The 14769-nt window shown below is 38.2% G+C and overlaps 3 protein-coding genes across 7 annotated transcripts in view; all 3 read left to right on the top strand.

The window, feature by feature from the left end:
- Window positions 1–13505, top strand: part of LOC139965488 (terminal nucleotidyltransferase 4B-like) — a 100668-nt gene extending 87163 nt beyond the window's left edge. For 3 of the 5 annotated variants that reach the window (XM_071967904.1, XM_071967903.1, XM_071967905.1), the window contains 4 exons: window positions 7955–8147; window positions 8955–9075; window positions 9541–9925; window positions 11035–13505. In XM_071967904.1, coding sequence (XP_071824005.1) covers window positions 7955–8147; window positions 8955–9075; window positions 9541–9670 — 444 coding nt within the window. In that variant the 3' untranslated portion in view covers window positions 9671–9925; window positions 11035–13505. Of the gene's footprint in view, window positions 1–113; window positions 226–471; window positions 556–980; window positions 1022–1984; window positions 2138–2765; window positions 2883–5349; window positions 5471–6914; window positions 7011–7524; window positions 7651–7954; window positions 8148–8954; window positions 9076–9540; window positions 9926–11034 lie in introns of all 5 variants that reach the window. The other 2 variants (XM_071967907.1, XM_071967906.1) reach the window with 2 other exon arrangements.
- LOC139965474 (uncharacterized) overlaps window positions 1–14769 on the top strand; it is a 172637-nt gene that overhangs the window by 8227 nt on the left and 149641 nt on the right. The gene's annotated exons all lie outside the window — the stretch shown is intronic.
- Window positions 1–14769, top strand: part of LOC139965484 (uncharacterized) — a 50491-nt gene that overhangs the window by 34583 nt on the left and 1139 nt on the right. The window lies entirely within an intron of this gene.

The following is a 14769-nucleotide window of genomic DNA, read 5'->3' as shown; positions in this document are numbered from 1 at the left end:
TTATGAAAGCCATTTGAGAAGTTACATACTGTAAACCAATCCTTTCTTTGTTTTCCAGATCACCTTAACTGAGACCCTGTTTTTTATTATTTTTTCCTTATATTCCTTCTCAGGTTTCATCACATTGGAGTACCCAAAGAAGGAGAGTGTTCAATGCTTTACAAAGAATAATAAAAAGATCTAATTTGAGCAATACCAGTTTGAAAAATATTCTGGGCATAAATGGTAAGCTCCAGGTCTGATTGTGAGTTTCAATAATGTCTTGATCAAAAAGAACTTGGTAAAATATAGAAATGATAATACCATTTGAATTAAAAACTTGTAAACCCAGCAAAAATTGTTTTATGTTGGTCATTTCAGTTACACAACTTAGGTACACTGAGCCTAAGTAATCTTAAACCAAAGTTTGTTACCTTTTGTGATGTAAATGTTAGCTGCGTGTAATTATTTTGTGATCTTTTTTTCTTTCAGAAACTTTACAATTTTCCAGTTCTCCCAGACAATCCAACAGACAAAATCAAAATGATGAGAAACAGGAACAAAAAGATGAAGAAGGTACAGTATGGTGTCTCTCTGAATGTTGAGTCTAAAACAAAATGTATTTATTTTGTTGGGAAGATACATTGATGAACACAATGATTCAGTTTTCATAATTATTATAGGATTAATGTGTTCTAAATTTGCATTAAAATTTTACAAACACTTTTAAGATAAGCATTAGTCATAGTGTATCTAGGACATCTCACCTGTCTGCTACAAGTTCACTCTTGGTACAACAATGGACCAACTTCAGCTGTTGTTATAATATCAAAAATTACTTGTAGGAATTACATGCTTGCTTCTTGAGATGCTTGGAAATATGTTTGCCTTAAATATTTCATGATAAAGTAATAAAATACTCCCTGGACTCGTCTTTTAAGTTAGCTCAACTAGTTGAACTTTTGTAATGACAAAGCATCTGTCAGTCTGTCTGTCAACAGTTGTTGAAAGGCCATGCGCAAGCTGTTTCTTGTCGAACTTGGTGAGTTAATAACGCATATCAACAGGTTGATACTCATGCTAGCAAAAAGGAGGTCAAGATCATTATGATCATTTGGGGTCAAAGAGAGGTAAAACAGTGAAATCACGCCAAAGGCTACTCCTCCTTGGGTTAATGTTTAATTTTAATCAAACTTGGTCAAAGTGTACAGTTACTGATTGGTCATTAAAGGTGTTCTTACTTAAGATGTCAAATAAAGGTTAGCTGAGGTCACATGAAGTCAAAATGTGAAATTCATATCAAAGCCTACTCCTCTGACAGCTTTTGTGTTATTGTGACTTTAGTTGGCCAGGCATGGGGATCATCAGTTAATGGGCCACAAAAGTGATTCATTTGTAATATGGTCAAAGGCCATCTGAGTGATATCAAATACTGCCTCAGAAACATAGCCAAAATGTGTTTTGGAGCATCACCAGCTGGGTTTCTTAACTAGGTTTCCTTCTCAACTGGGCCCAACTAGGTTCTCATCTGAGACTCCTCTCAACTAGGTCTTATTGGGTTCCTGTCATTGTAACTGAACTGAGCTTTTCAAATAGGATTTCTATCAACACAATGCCTGAGCTGAGTCTGGATTTTACTGTAAAGCAGGTTCAACTGCACCTCAACAACATGATGTTCAGTTACTAAATCTAACAGTAGTTAGCCATCTTGAGATAATGTTGTTACAAGTCAGCATGTCACCTACTTACACTCCCACTCACAACATACACGTACATACCAGCTTCACTGCAGTACATTAGAAACCAGTAAAAGATAAACAGTATTCTTGCAATCAACATTATTTGTGAATTCTTGGAGTACAACTAACCATTACATACCTTGTTCAATGTCTCAAAGACATCAGGTAGTTTGCAGTTGAGCTATAGTGTCATTGGAGCTCTAGTTGTGAACTGAAATGAATAATTAATATATCTCTTCTTTTTCTTCCTTCTAATGATTAAACAGATCCTCAGAGGGGGAAGTTTGGACAATGATAATATCCGAACGTTGCTAATGCTCCTCCTTACAATCATGTTGCTAAACATGCTCTCGAAGGGAGATGATGCCCAGAACTTCTCCTGGCAGACATTTATTAATGACATGTTAGCTAAAGGAGAGGTGAAATATTTTAATTTTTGATTTCATTGTTTTCACATTTTTAATATGAAAAATAAATCCTCCAAGCATAAATTCCAGTACAGTCTGTTTATGTAACTGCAATTTTTAAGTTATTATTTCTTTTAAGTTTTCGAAAAATTTGTCACTATTTTATATACAAAAATAGAAAAGAGTTACTTTTTTCTTTATTGCTAATCAATTTTGAGGTTTTCAACAAAAGTGGAGTAGTGGGAGGAGTCACATGCCAGTTATGCCACCCATCTGCACCGTCCCAATTTGATAGTTATTTCTCAAAAAGATGGTTTAGGAGCTTCATTAAATATGTCGAAGTGTTGCCTTGTTCAAATAATCATTTGGCTTGTAAAATCCTGTAACTTGTGATATAGTCAGATTAAAGACCAAACAGAACCAGATACATCAATTAGTTAAGAACTTTGCATCCTTGAGATTATAAAAACTTGAAGAGAAATCAGTGTCCTCTGGTATTTGTCTATCCAGAAACCATTGTTAAAAGTATTATTGAAAGTAAAAGAAGTTTTATGAAGCCCTTTTGTACAAAATGTTGAAAGCACACGTTTGCATGTTAACAATTTTCTACTCTCCCTGCCGTATCTTTAACTTGGAAAAGGTCAAAGATCTGTCTGTCACATACTACGATTCTGATTGAAGTGGTGAAGCATCCAATCCAGAATCTGAAGATGTCCATGTGTTCTTGCATGATGGTGCCATCATGTTTGGTAGAGAGGTAAGAACTTAACAGGTTATGAGGTATGCCATAGGGTATTGACTGTTGAGTATACTTTGGGGAACAGGGTATATTATGGGAGACGGGCAATGGAATGAGAAATTGATACTGCTAAGGGGAATGGATCATACTATAGGGAGTGAGCCATAGCTTGAGAGATGGACCATGCTATGGGGGAATAGAGCATTATATGAGTATGGACCATGCTATGGGGAATGGAGCATACTATCGAGGTAGACCATGCTATGGGGAATGGAGCATACTATTGAGATGGACCATGCTATAGGGAATGGAGCATACTATTGGGAGTGAGTCATAGATTGAGAGATGGACCATGCTATGGGGGAATAGAGCATTATATGAGTATGGACCATGCTATGGGGAATGGAGCATACTATTGGGCCGGACCATGATATGGGGAATGGAGCATACTATCGAGGTGGACCATGCTATGGGGAATGGAGCATACTATTGAGATGGACCATGCTATAGGGAATGGAGCATACTATTGGGAGTGAGTCATAGATTGAGAGATGGACCATGCTATGGGGGAATAGAGCATTATATGAGTATGGACCATGGGGAATGGAGCATACTATCGAGGTGGACCATGCTATCGGGAATGGAGCATACTATTGAGATGGACCATGCTATAGGGAATGGAGCATACTATTTGGAGTGAGTCATAGATTGAGAGATGGACCATGCTATGGGGGAATAGAGCATTATATGAGTATGGACCATGCTATGGGGAATGGAGCATACTATCGAGGTGGACCATGCTATGGGGAATGGAGCATACTATTGAGATGGACCATGCTATAGGGAATGGAGCATACTATTTGGAGTGAGTCATAGATTGAGAGATGGACCATGCTATGGGGGAATAGAGCATTATATGAGTATGGACCATGCTATTAGGAATGGAGCATACTATCGAGGTGGACCATGCTATCGGGAATGGAGCATACTATTGAGATGGACCATGCTATAGGGAATGGAGCATACTATTGGGAGTGAGTCATAGATTGAGAGATGGACCATGCTATGGGGGAATAGAGCATTATATGAGTATGGACCATGCTATGAGGAATGGAGCATACTATCGAGGTGGACCATGCTATGGGGAATGGAGCATACTATTGAGATGGACCATTCTATAGGGAATGGAGCATACTATTTGGATGAACCATGCTACAGGGAATGGAGCATACTATCGGGCCGGACCATGATATAGGGAATGGAGCATACTATTTGGATGGACCATGCTACAGGGAATGGAGCATACTATTGGGCCGGACCATGCTTTAGGGAATGGAGTATACTTATGAGATTGACAATGCTACAGGGAATGGAGCATTATATGAGTTTTGACCATGCTATGGGGAATGGAGCATACTATTGGGTGGACCATGCTATGGGGAATGGAGCATGATATGGTGATTGACCATGCTTTAGGGTATGGGTCATACTTTGGGTGAAAGAAGCATAATATTGAAGGGAAGCTTTGTTTACAACTATTGTATATAATGCTGCCCAGGCTACAGCGTTTGGGCTACTAACGCTAAATGCCTGTGGATTTTGCTGTTTGCGGGTGGAGAGAAGAAGCAAGGGGCCACTGGCAGTTTCTGCCAGTATCTGACATTAAAGCACATGGTTAGTCGATTTAGAACCGTCAGTTAAAGAATAATGATTCTGTACTCAACATAAACCTGCTGAATTACTGCTCATTTATCAGTAAATATTATTCTGCTGTTCTGTTACTGTAAGCATGAACAGTAACAAGTGTGTGCTGTAAAATTCAGGAAAATGTCTCTAGTAGATTATTTGAAGTTTTTATTAGCAAGTGCCACAAATTGAACAAGTTACTCTTGTCAGGATTTCAAGAGTCTTGTCAGGATTTTAATATCACCTGTTTGATCTGTCCTGCTCGTTATGGATCTTCTCAGATCTACTATGAGCCTTGCTTTATTTACAGGGAGGGGGTTGGAGGAGGGTGGGTACAATATGGAGGGACATAAACATCAAAGGGCAGTGTAACATGTGACTGTTACTTGTGGGGGCAGAGCAGAAAGATATCTCAGACATTTTCCAACAAAATGGAACCTCTGTTCATTCCATACAACAAATTCAAGTCTTTGAATGATTTGTTACATATTTTTCAACAAGAAGGCACTTTTGTAGTTACAATTTTATAATTATAAAATTTTAAGAAGGTTACTTTTTGTTACTACAAAGGAGCACTTGTAATTAATGAAAAGGTGACCTTTTCACAAAAGGGGCAGTTTTTCACAAAATTGGAAGGGCATATGCCCTCCCCTTCATTACTTCTAGTTCTGCCATCCCAGTCTATGTGGTAAACTCTTTAAAAATAACACTCAAACTTTCAATACTGGCACTTTGAACTTTGGGTGGGTAGACTTCTTAATATTCATTATTGATATTATTCTTGATTCCTTCTTTGCAGTGATATCGATCTTGTCGTTCTCGGAGATCTAGGAGACAATCCCTGCTGTCGCCTCGGAGAGGAGCTAAAGAACAGTGCACTCCCTTCACGAGGGACCATTAAAGTACTGGATAAAGCCACTGTAAGTCCAATTATTGTCAGGAAATATCTTCATCTGGTCATATATGTCTGTGTTTGTTGAAATGTGCACACCTCTGAAGGGAAAGAAAACTGTATTAAATAGATAGTGAGAGTAAATGTTGTTTGCAATCAACAAACCCTGTTTAGTCATCTGTCTAGTATTTCTATAGACTATCCAAGTTTATCTAAGTCCCTTATAAGCCGTCCACTCTGCTAGTGGGTCACACTACTTGGTAAGAAACAATCACCAAAGGGCAGCGTGGAGAGAAAAACAAATTTAACGTTGTTGCTTCTTTAAAATCGTTGATCTAGAAGGGAGTGAACGTGGGTAGTGTACCAGAAGTGGAGGGGGGGGGGGTGAGGGGAGTGATAAAATATTCTGACCATGTAGTCTAGGTAGATAGGAAAGTGCATATGCAGGCTGGGGAGACAGGTTAGTATTGTCATGCATAAATCCACATGTTATCTAGTCAAGTGATAAGAAACAGTGTAGTGTATTGTACAGTGATTAGTGTATAAGCTGACTTACGCCTTTCTGGTATGAGTGAAGTATGAACATAGTGTCCAAAGGTTTTGGATCCCAGGGTCTGCACTGAGCTACTTGTTAAAGTTGTCATAATGGCCACTGCATAGCTAGCTTTCACCACCAGGACAAGGAACATATGAATACAGTGATACTTCAGTTTGTGATTTTGTTACAGAATGTTTAAGGATGCCTGAAATTCATCCCTTAATATTTAAAAGTATTGTCCAGAAGTTTTCATATTGGTTATTGATAGATAACCTAAAAATACAAAACAACACTTCACCAAAGCATATTCATATCTGCTTTATAGGTTGGACGAAAATGACATTTGATACTTACCACATGCCCTCCAGAAGTTTGTAACAGTACGAACATGTGGGGTCCTGCACAGGCAATTTTATAATATGAGGAATTAGGCAGCATAGAGTTCTGTGGACACTCCTCACAACCACAGCCTTCTCACCCCCCCCACCTCACAACCACAGCCCTCTCGCCCCCCTCCTCACAACCACAGTGGCTTGACCCCCCCACCCCTTCCTTTATGTAGACTGATCTGGTAACCTGTTAACAGCCTTGTCCTCCTCATTCTCTCTTCAAGTGTCAAACATGTATATTTGTGACATGGATTTTGTTTATCCAGTTTTTCACATTTGTTACCTATTAGCCATGGAATCATGGCTTCTCACAAACTCTGGATGCTTCTATAACAGCCACTACTCGTACAGTAGGAGGCCACAGGAGAGATGCCAACATTTCTGCCATGAGCAATGTCATAGCTGTATAGTTAACTCACTACCTTAAACCCAACTCATTTCTTTGTAAAAAAAAAGGGGTACACATTTCCCAATCTGATGAAGTGATGAAGTCATAATTATTATGTGAGTTTGGATTATTTTAATATATTTTTTTGTCTATAAAGGTGCCCATCATGAAACTGACAGATGCCTTCTCTCAGATTCGGGTTGATATCAGCTTTAATGTAAAAACCACCACAGAATGTGCCAAGCTTATTGAGGTGAGCTATTTGAAACAGTTGAATGTAGTTTGCTGTGTCACATTTTAAAAATTGTTCCAAAGAGAAGAGAATTACAAAGTAGGTTTGTTAAATTGACCAGTGACCAAAAAGTTGTGGAATTGATGGGAAATGGAGTGACTTTGGTGTAATTTGGAGAGTGGAGGAAAGTAATTATTTACTTCACTCCTCTCTTTCCTGTCTCCAACTACACTAACGCACTTTCCTAGTCTACCTAGACGCCACTGGTAAAGTGCGTTAGTGTAGTTTGAGACAGGTAAATATCGTCGTTCGTAAATACCCAAACCAGTAAGTTTTGGGTTTTTATCCTTTTTAGGTCTGAGAACAGCAATCTGATCTGAACCGCTTGCAGAAGGCAGTCTATTTGTGCACAGATTCGAAGACATAAATATCAATGTTATTGTTACCCTCATTCACAAGTTCTTCCTACTTTTCCATATTTATAATAGTAAGAAGGAAGTAATAATCAAAGCTGAAATTCTTCTTTATCTCTTAGTTTCCCACCCTCCCACAATTGGTGTTTGTCTTGAAGCAGTTTCTACTTCAGAGAGACTTAAACGAAGCCTGGACCGGTGGCATCAGTTCCCATGGCCTCATCCTGATAATTGTCAGCTTCCTACAGGTAACATTTCTAGCAGATTATAGTTAGTATGCTATAGTCACAACCGTAACACCATCACTTAAGCCATTTTCTTGAGTGATGTAATTACCTTCTTAGCTCTGTCCTGCCACAGTGAGGAAGCTCTTCTAGTTTATGACAACCACATTACTGCACCTCTAATGAGGAAAGAATTCCACCTCTGTTTGTGGTTATAGACATCAGAAAGCTGCCTTTTCTAATTTGGGTGGGATTTTTTTGTATAGCCCAGACTTGATGCAATAATCTCTTGTATTTAATTGAGAAGATTTCTCCTCTTTCTCTACAGTTGCATGTTCCCCCAGAACCAGTCAATTATGGCGTTCTTTTGATTGAATTCTTTGAGCTGTATGGCGTCAACTTCAACTATTTCAAAACAGGAATTACTTTCGAAAATGGCGGTAGCTACTTTCCCAAAGAGGATGCCTCTTTTATGACCGACCGCTTTAGCCTACTCTGTTTAAAGGATCCACTCAATAATGGTAAGTCCAATTTACACTCCCCCTTTTTTTTCACTGAAAGTGCAACTTTTATGTTATCAAAGTAGAAATATTCAGAATATTGTCAACTTCTCATTCAATTTGGGATATGTCATAAATATTCCTTTGCATAATAAAATGAAATGTTTTGTAGTTTAAAGCTTGTGAGTTTTGCTATTTTACTTTGTGTTATCAAATACTGTATGTACAAATGTGATGGGGAGGGGGGTGGAGGGGGCAGTGGGAGGGGAGATGTTTCAGGGATGAAAAGAACAGTATAAACACAAACATCTCTTTACCTTTAATACATGGCAGAGAATATAATGAAGATCTAGCGCTGCTCCCAAACTAAAAAACACAACTGAGGGTAAAGATAAGGGTTGTATTCATTTCTGCATTAAGAAATAAATAAACATGATGTTAATTGCCCAGGAAGAAGCTTTCTCTACTTTCATGTCAGTTTAAACTATTATTCATTCATACTTAGTAAAGATTCATAAATCCTATTGGTCCATTCAGGTCAGCTGACCGTGGTTAATCCTGTGAGTAACACACGGTAAAATTACGGGGCATCACTTTAATAAATCTTTGGTTATATGTAACCAAAAATGTTTTGTTTTATGATATTTCCCCGACACGAATGGTAGTATATGAATGAACGGGTGTTAATGCTATCGCTGGATGCACTCGGGCTCCGCCCTCGTGCATCGCTTGCATTATCCCCTGATCGTGCATTAATCCTGTGAGTAACGCACGCTAGACCGTTGATTAACCCCTTATTCCATTTTAACATTTCTCTATTGTTGACAGGAGTTGATCTTGGCAGGAACTCTTTTGTTTTCATGGAAGTGAGGAAAGCATTCCATTATGCCTACCAAGTGCTCACCCAAGCTGTTGTACCTCACATAGACCAAGAAAGTAATGGTCATAGGTCAGTGAAATGCCAGAATTTTGTCTCCTTTTTTCTTTTGCTTTTCCTGTATATTTCATATCATAATTTTATTTTACCTATCAGGGTATATTTCTTTTGTCAAACAGTCAGGCCCAAATGAGGCTTTAAAAAAGACTTTCTTTAGAAACTTACCAAACCAAAGTATAGCAGTACACAATTATGACTGAAAGTTACATATACTCGTTGTTTTGAAAATTTACTGTCAAATGGTATCCTACCAACAAAGGGAAACCAATACTGATTGTCATATGCAGTAAGGAAAGATCGTCGATTGACATATGTTTACATCTAAACCAAAAAGTGTTGATCCTCAACCTAGATCACACTAGGTGGCCTCCAGAGGTACAGTGTAAATATTTCATTAAGCAACATTACAGTCATTTCCACTCAGATTGTCCCCTAGATTTATTTGTTCCTTTTTTCTTTTGGTTTTGCTCCACACAGCATCCTCGGTCGCATTAGAAGGGTAACAGACGAAGTGATGGACCATAGGTTATGGGTCCAGCAAAATTGGGCCTGGAAAGCAATGGCTATGTATCCACACAAGTTTTCCATACATTGTAATATACCTTAACCAGATGCCTTCTGTTTACCGGACACAGCCTTGAGGATAGCACAGCCAATCCGCCCTGTGAATGCTACAACCATCATCCTTGCTGACAGTTCTCAGAGAAATAGCCAAGAGACAGGATCTTGCCAAGAGGTCAACAAAAAAAGTGCAATGAACCCCACTGCTGCCACCAATATGTCCAACTCCAACGATGTCATCAAAATCACGTCTATATCTTCTTCTTCCTCTGGTGAAATTGTGTCTAGTTCCAGTGATTCTGTAAGTTGTCTGCTCAATATAGCAATTTAATCCACTCCTCTCAAATACTGAAAAGAAAAAAAGACAGGTCCAAAAACATTTGGAAACATTTTACAGGATATTATAATAGTCCTTGATACAGGTGATATTATCTTGAATTCAGGTCCTTTTCATTAACTTCACCAAACATTAAAACCAACAAGATTCGAGAAGATTACAAACTACCCTGGAATTAAAGTGGTAAATCTTTCAGAATGGTAGATTTGGAAGTGAGAGGAAGTGGACGTTGAAGTCAGGGTGAGGGGGGGTGGTGGGGGGGGGGGGCTCGGTGCGAAAATGTCACAGACTTTGGTAAGCTATGATGATTCAAGTGCATATTTAGAACAGAGACAGGTAAGTATCGTTGTTCATAAAAGCCCTCAGCAGTAATTTTTAGGGTGTTTGAGGAGGATGTAAAGTCACATAATATTTAGTAGTAAAATAGTTGTTCTTAGCTTTCACAGCCGTGCAGTTTTGTCAACCATTTGCAGAGTAACAACAGATGTAAATTTTGTGTATTCGATCAGGAAGGTAACAGTAACGACAGGAGTGTAATTGGGTTACAATCTTCAATTAGCAAAAAATACAGTAACTGCATGCCGTTTGCAGCCTTCAAATGAAGTATTGGACAAGCAAAAGTAAATTTGGCTTTTGCGTGAATTCAATGAAATTGCTAGTGGGAATTATGAATTTAGTAAATAGAGTTTCTATGCATTTTCTTAGCTAAAAATGGGAATTTGTAGGTCTGTATTTGATTAACAAACATATATTTCATATTTCATACTAGAACATTTTAGCATCACACCCTCACTTCTGAGGCACCGCCCACTAACTCTCTTCAACACCTACTATTCAGAAGAGATGCTTTGTAGTTTTGCAGACTTTTTCTTCTTACACTTTAGTGTCCTTTTATGTCTGTCCTTGCATCCATAATGAATTATTATTTGTTAAAAAATTAAGTGATTCTCTTTGAAATACCTATTTGCGATAAGGGGAAGGGTGGGGTGGGGTTATTTTTTGCCTGTCATATGATGTGCCTTCAAATCTGAATCAGATAAAAATCATTTTGTTTTCCCTTTGTAATTTTCTAGGAATCGGAAATGTCTTCACAAACTTCTGGTTCTTCCAAGGACACCATCGACTCTGTCCAAGGACCCTCTAAAAGGGAGGCTGTTCCTAGTGTTGGACCTGAAACTAGTACTGACCAAGCCTGGACACAGGAAATTAAGAAACCAGTCTCACATGGGCAGACGTATCACAAACAATCAAAATTCGGCAAACTGTGCAATCATACTTCTAACTCTGTCCGTGGTAACGCAGGGAACTCGCTTAGCAAGCAGACTGCCAAGGAGCGGCAAGTAGTCACGCCTCATATTGAGGTCACTGTTTCATCCAATAACAAGTCTGAAATTCAAACGTCTCTGCCGAAGGGAAACTCCCGAAATTTTCCAGGAGGGACCTCATCGTCGTTACAGCCAGGGTATCAAAGACTTATAGAAGCAAGAATTATACCAACCACCTGGCAAATTCCGCCACAATAGCGGTAAGCTTGCACGGTTTCGAGAAAACTTAAAACCGGTTTTTCTCTAGCAAAAAACCGAATCTGGCTCAAAAATCGGGTTTTTTTCCCTCCCGAATTGTATTGAAAACATCCAAATCTCGATCGCTAAGATGCGTATTTTTGAAGCTTTACCAACAGCGGGTTCAAGTCTGTTCATTCGCAGTGAAGGGTTAAAAATAAGGAGAATACATTCAAGAAATGTTACTGCCTTCATGACTCTCATTTTATAACCCACGTTAACTAAACTGAAGTAAATATGTCGAAAAGAAATGTTAGTCAATTTTTTTCTTAAAGTTTAAACATCACGTAAACGTATCGTTTGTCTTGTGTTTACTGTACTTCACGAAGTTCAAATTCGTGTTCAGAAAAAAATATCACGGTCATGTTATATTATATTATATTATATGTTATATTTTCGGAGATGAGGGCCGAGCGTAAACCCCATTATGACCATTGACCAATTGGAGATCGTAAAAAAAAACTTTACAATGTGATTGGTCCAATATATTCATTCAGTAGTGGCTGACAAAGTGTTCGAAGGTACCAAATTGCACGAGGCTCTAGCCATGTTCGCGGGTGGTATCTTGGCGGTAAAATAAATTTCTCTTCAAGGAGTGAAGAGAATTTACCGTCTACACTTTCAAGTACAAGTTGAAAAATATCGCTGGCGAGAGCGGGATTAGATCGGTAAAGAAAATAAATTGTTAACGTTTAAGTTGGAAACATGTGTTCATCAACGTAAACGAAAAACCAACTGAGAGACGCCTTGTCTGAAAACTGATAAGAAGAAATGTTTAAAGGAAACTTACAAAGAAAATTAAATCTATTAGCGTACAAGAAGAATTGTCCCAACAGCAACATCTGTAATTTCCACCAATGTATGCAACATTTTTACTCCTTTAATTTTCCTTGCTCAAGCCTGACGCCAGGTGTCTCTTGTGAACAATGGACTGTGATTGTTCTGATGTTACTTGTTGCATCTTAGTTGTTAAACTCAGAGCCCCCCCCCCCCGTGATTGTTCTAATGTTACTTGTTGCGTCTTAGTTGTTAAACTCAGAGCCCCCCCCCCCGTGATTGATCTAATGTTACTTGTTGCATCTTAGTTGTTAAACTCAGAGCCCCCCCCCCCTGCGACTGTACATGTCGTATGGTATTTTGGATTGCGCAATGTACCTTTCAAGTTTTAACGTTCAGTTTTTGAACACGAACTGTGATCATTGTGTTTGAAAAGATTTTCTCCATAACCTCTACTGTTAAATTGAGGTTAAATAATAAGAACAACACAAAGAGGACAAACACGTTGGATAAAACAATTTATTTTGAACTGCATCTCGTCGTTTGAGTGTGTACTTCTCACAACTACTAACGTTGGCCACCAAGGTCAGTTCAATACTACAAGGTCACCTAACTGATGCACGCATATTAGGGCTGCATAGCCTAATGTTAGGCCTAGCTATCCACCCTCAAGCACTGGTTATGGCGTGTGCCTATCGTAGCTGACAATGTCGTCTATCAGAAAAGCTTTCTCTTGTTGCAATTTACTTTCATATCGCAAAAAGAACAGTAAATAGGAGAAACCAAAGGCAACAAACTTTGATTTTTTTCCAGTATTGGCAATTCACATTTCGGTTTTTCCGGTTTTTTCGGTTTTTCGGTTTTCTTAAAATAAAAAATAGTACCGAAATTCGGTCGGAAAAAACCGGTTTCGGTACTAAAACCGGTTTACCGTGCAAGCCTAAATAGCGGTGGCAACTCAACCCAGAGTGGCAGCAGTGGTGGAGACAATAATAACAATGGCAGTCAAAATAGTAACTCTGTTAACAAAAGGTTAAAGAAGAAGCATAAAAAGGATAACTCTAAGAGAGGGGAAAAGAACTGAGTCAAAAGAAGAGACAAAAAGTGCCTGTATTATCTCGGTTTAATTTATGAAAGCGACAAGATTGGTTGGGGGACAAGAAAACCAACAAAGAAGACTGTGAAATTGGTAAACAGACAAGACTTTAGAAGTAATCTAGAAAATCAGCTGTTCTTTGATTAAGGAGAGAGAAAAAAAGTATTGCTGTTAGTTCGGTTTCATGATTTGTGATGTGTATGGATGTACTGAAATGAGCAAAATAAGGAGATTTGAGTCGATTAAAAGTGTTTACCGTGATTCCAATCTGAAATTCACTCAAAGAGAGTCTGTTTATTCAGTGTTAATGTGTTTCTAATCTCAAAGTGAAGCGGATAGTAATCAAACACGTCTACTTTCACACTGTCAGCCTTGTCAACAATGCAATTATTGTTTATATCAAATCTTTTTCTCTCGATGATTTTTTTTTAACTATTCGGTAAAGATTTTTGTTTTGGAAGAAAGGAGGCGTAGGAAGGGGTGGATGGGTTTGTTTGGTAAGGAAGTAAACCAGGAATGATTGGTTTTTTCTTAGCATAGTAAAAAGCTTAAAAAAATGTTATTGATGTTGTCATACTGTGACAGGAGAAAAAGCAAGACGATGGAAAATTTGTAGTGTCGATATCAAAGCGAAAACAACTAAAAAAGATAAAAATGAAAACAAAACTTAAAGACACCCCATCGACCCCCACCCCAAAAACAAAATCCTAGAAAAAAAGAAAAGAAAAAACAATTTGACAGCAAACAACTTGTACAGGAAGATCACAGAGAAGTAGGAAAAATATTATATTATTATTATTATGCAGGAGTTCACTTTTCTTTTAGTAAAGACTTGGTTTTGACAAGATTAGTGGATGTTAGTTCTAACAGTTTATTTTTGTGACATTTTTTATGGCTTTGAGAAGAAAATTTTATCTGTTACCTAGAGCAATAATTGTGAAGTAACCAAGGAAGTGGGCAAGAGGTACATATTGTTTCTGAAATTGTAAAGCAGAGTTGGTCTCCATTTCTTCAAAATGTTCTTGTATTCGCCATTTCGACGAAGGTGAATTTGATAGGAGGGTCGTTGTGTGATTATCTGTTGCAGGTTGGATTTTGGTGCATTATTCCGTTGTTAGGTAGTGAAGGTGCCAAGCTATTATTTTTTTCTTCATTTATATAGGACTTTCTTCCCTTGGCAGCTATGCACATTTGTGTCTGGTTTTATGAAGGGACTGATAAACATTTCAAAATTGTTGCTATTGGCACAAAAACTTTATACATAAAATAGCCAAAAAAGTGAAGGGATATAAAATATACAAAGGTTAAATTGAGAAGATGTGGTAATGGTTGGAAACACATTGGTGTACTATAGTAAGGTTAGTTTGAGTGAT

The sequence above is a fragment of the Apostichopus japonicus genome, chromosome 3 (genome assembly GCF_037975245.1).
Source record: "Apostichopus japonicus isolate 1M-3 chromosome 3, ASM3797524v1, whole genome shotgun sequence".
Lineage (NCBI taxonomy): Eukaryota > Metazoa > Echinodermata > Holothuroidea > Aspidochirotida > Stichopodidae > Apostichopus > Apostichopus japonicus.
The sequence above is the reverse complement of the archived record's forward strand: the minus strand, read 5'-3'. Positions and strand labels throughout refer to the sequence as shown.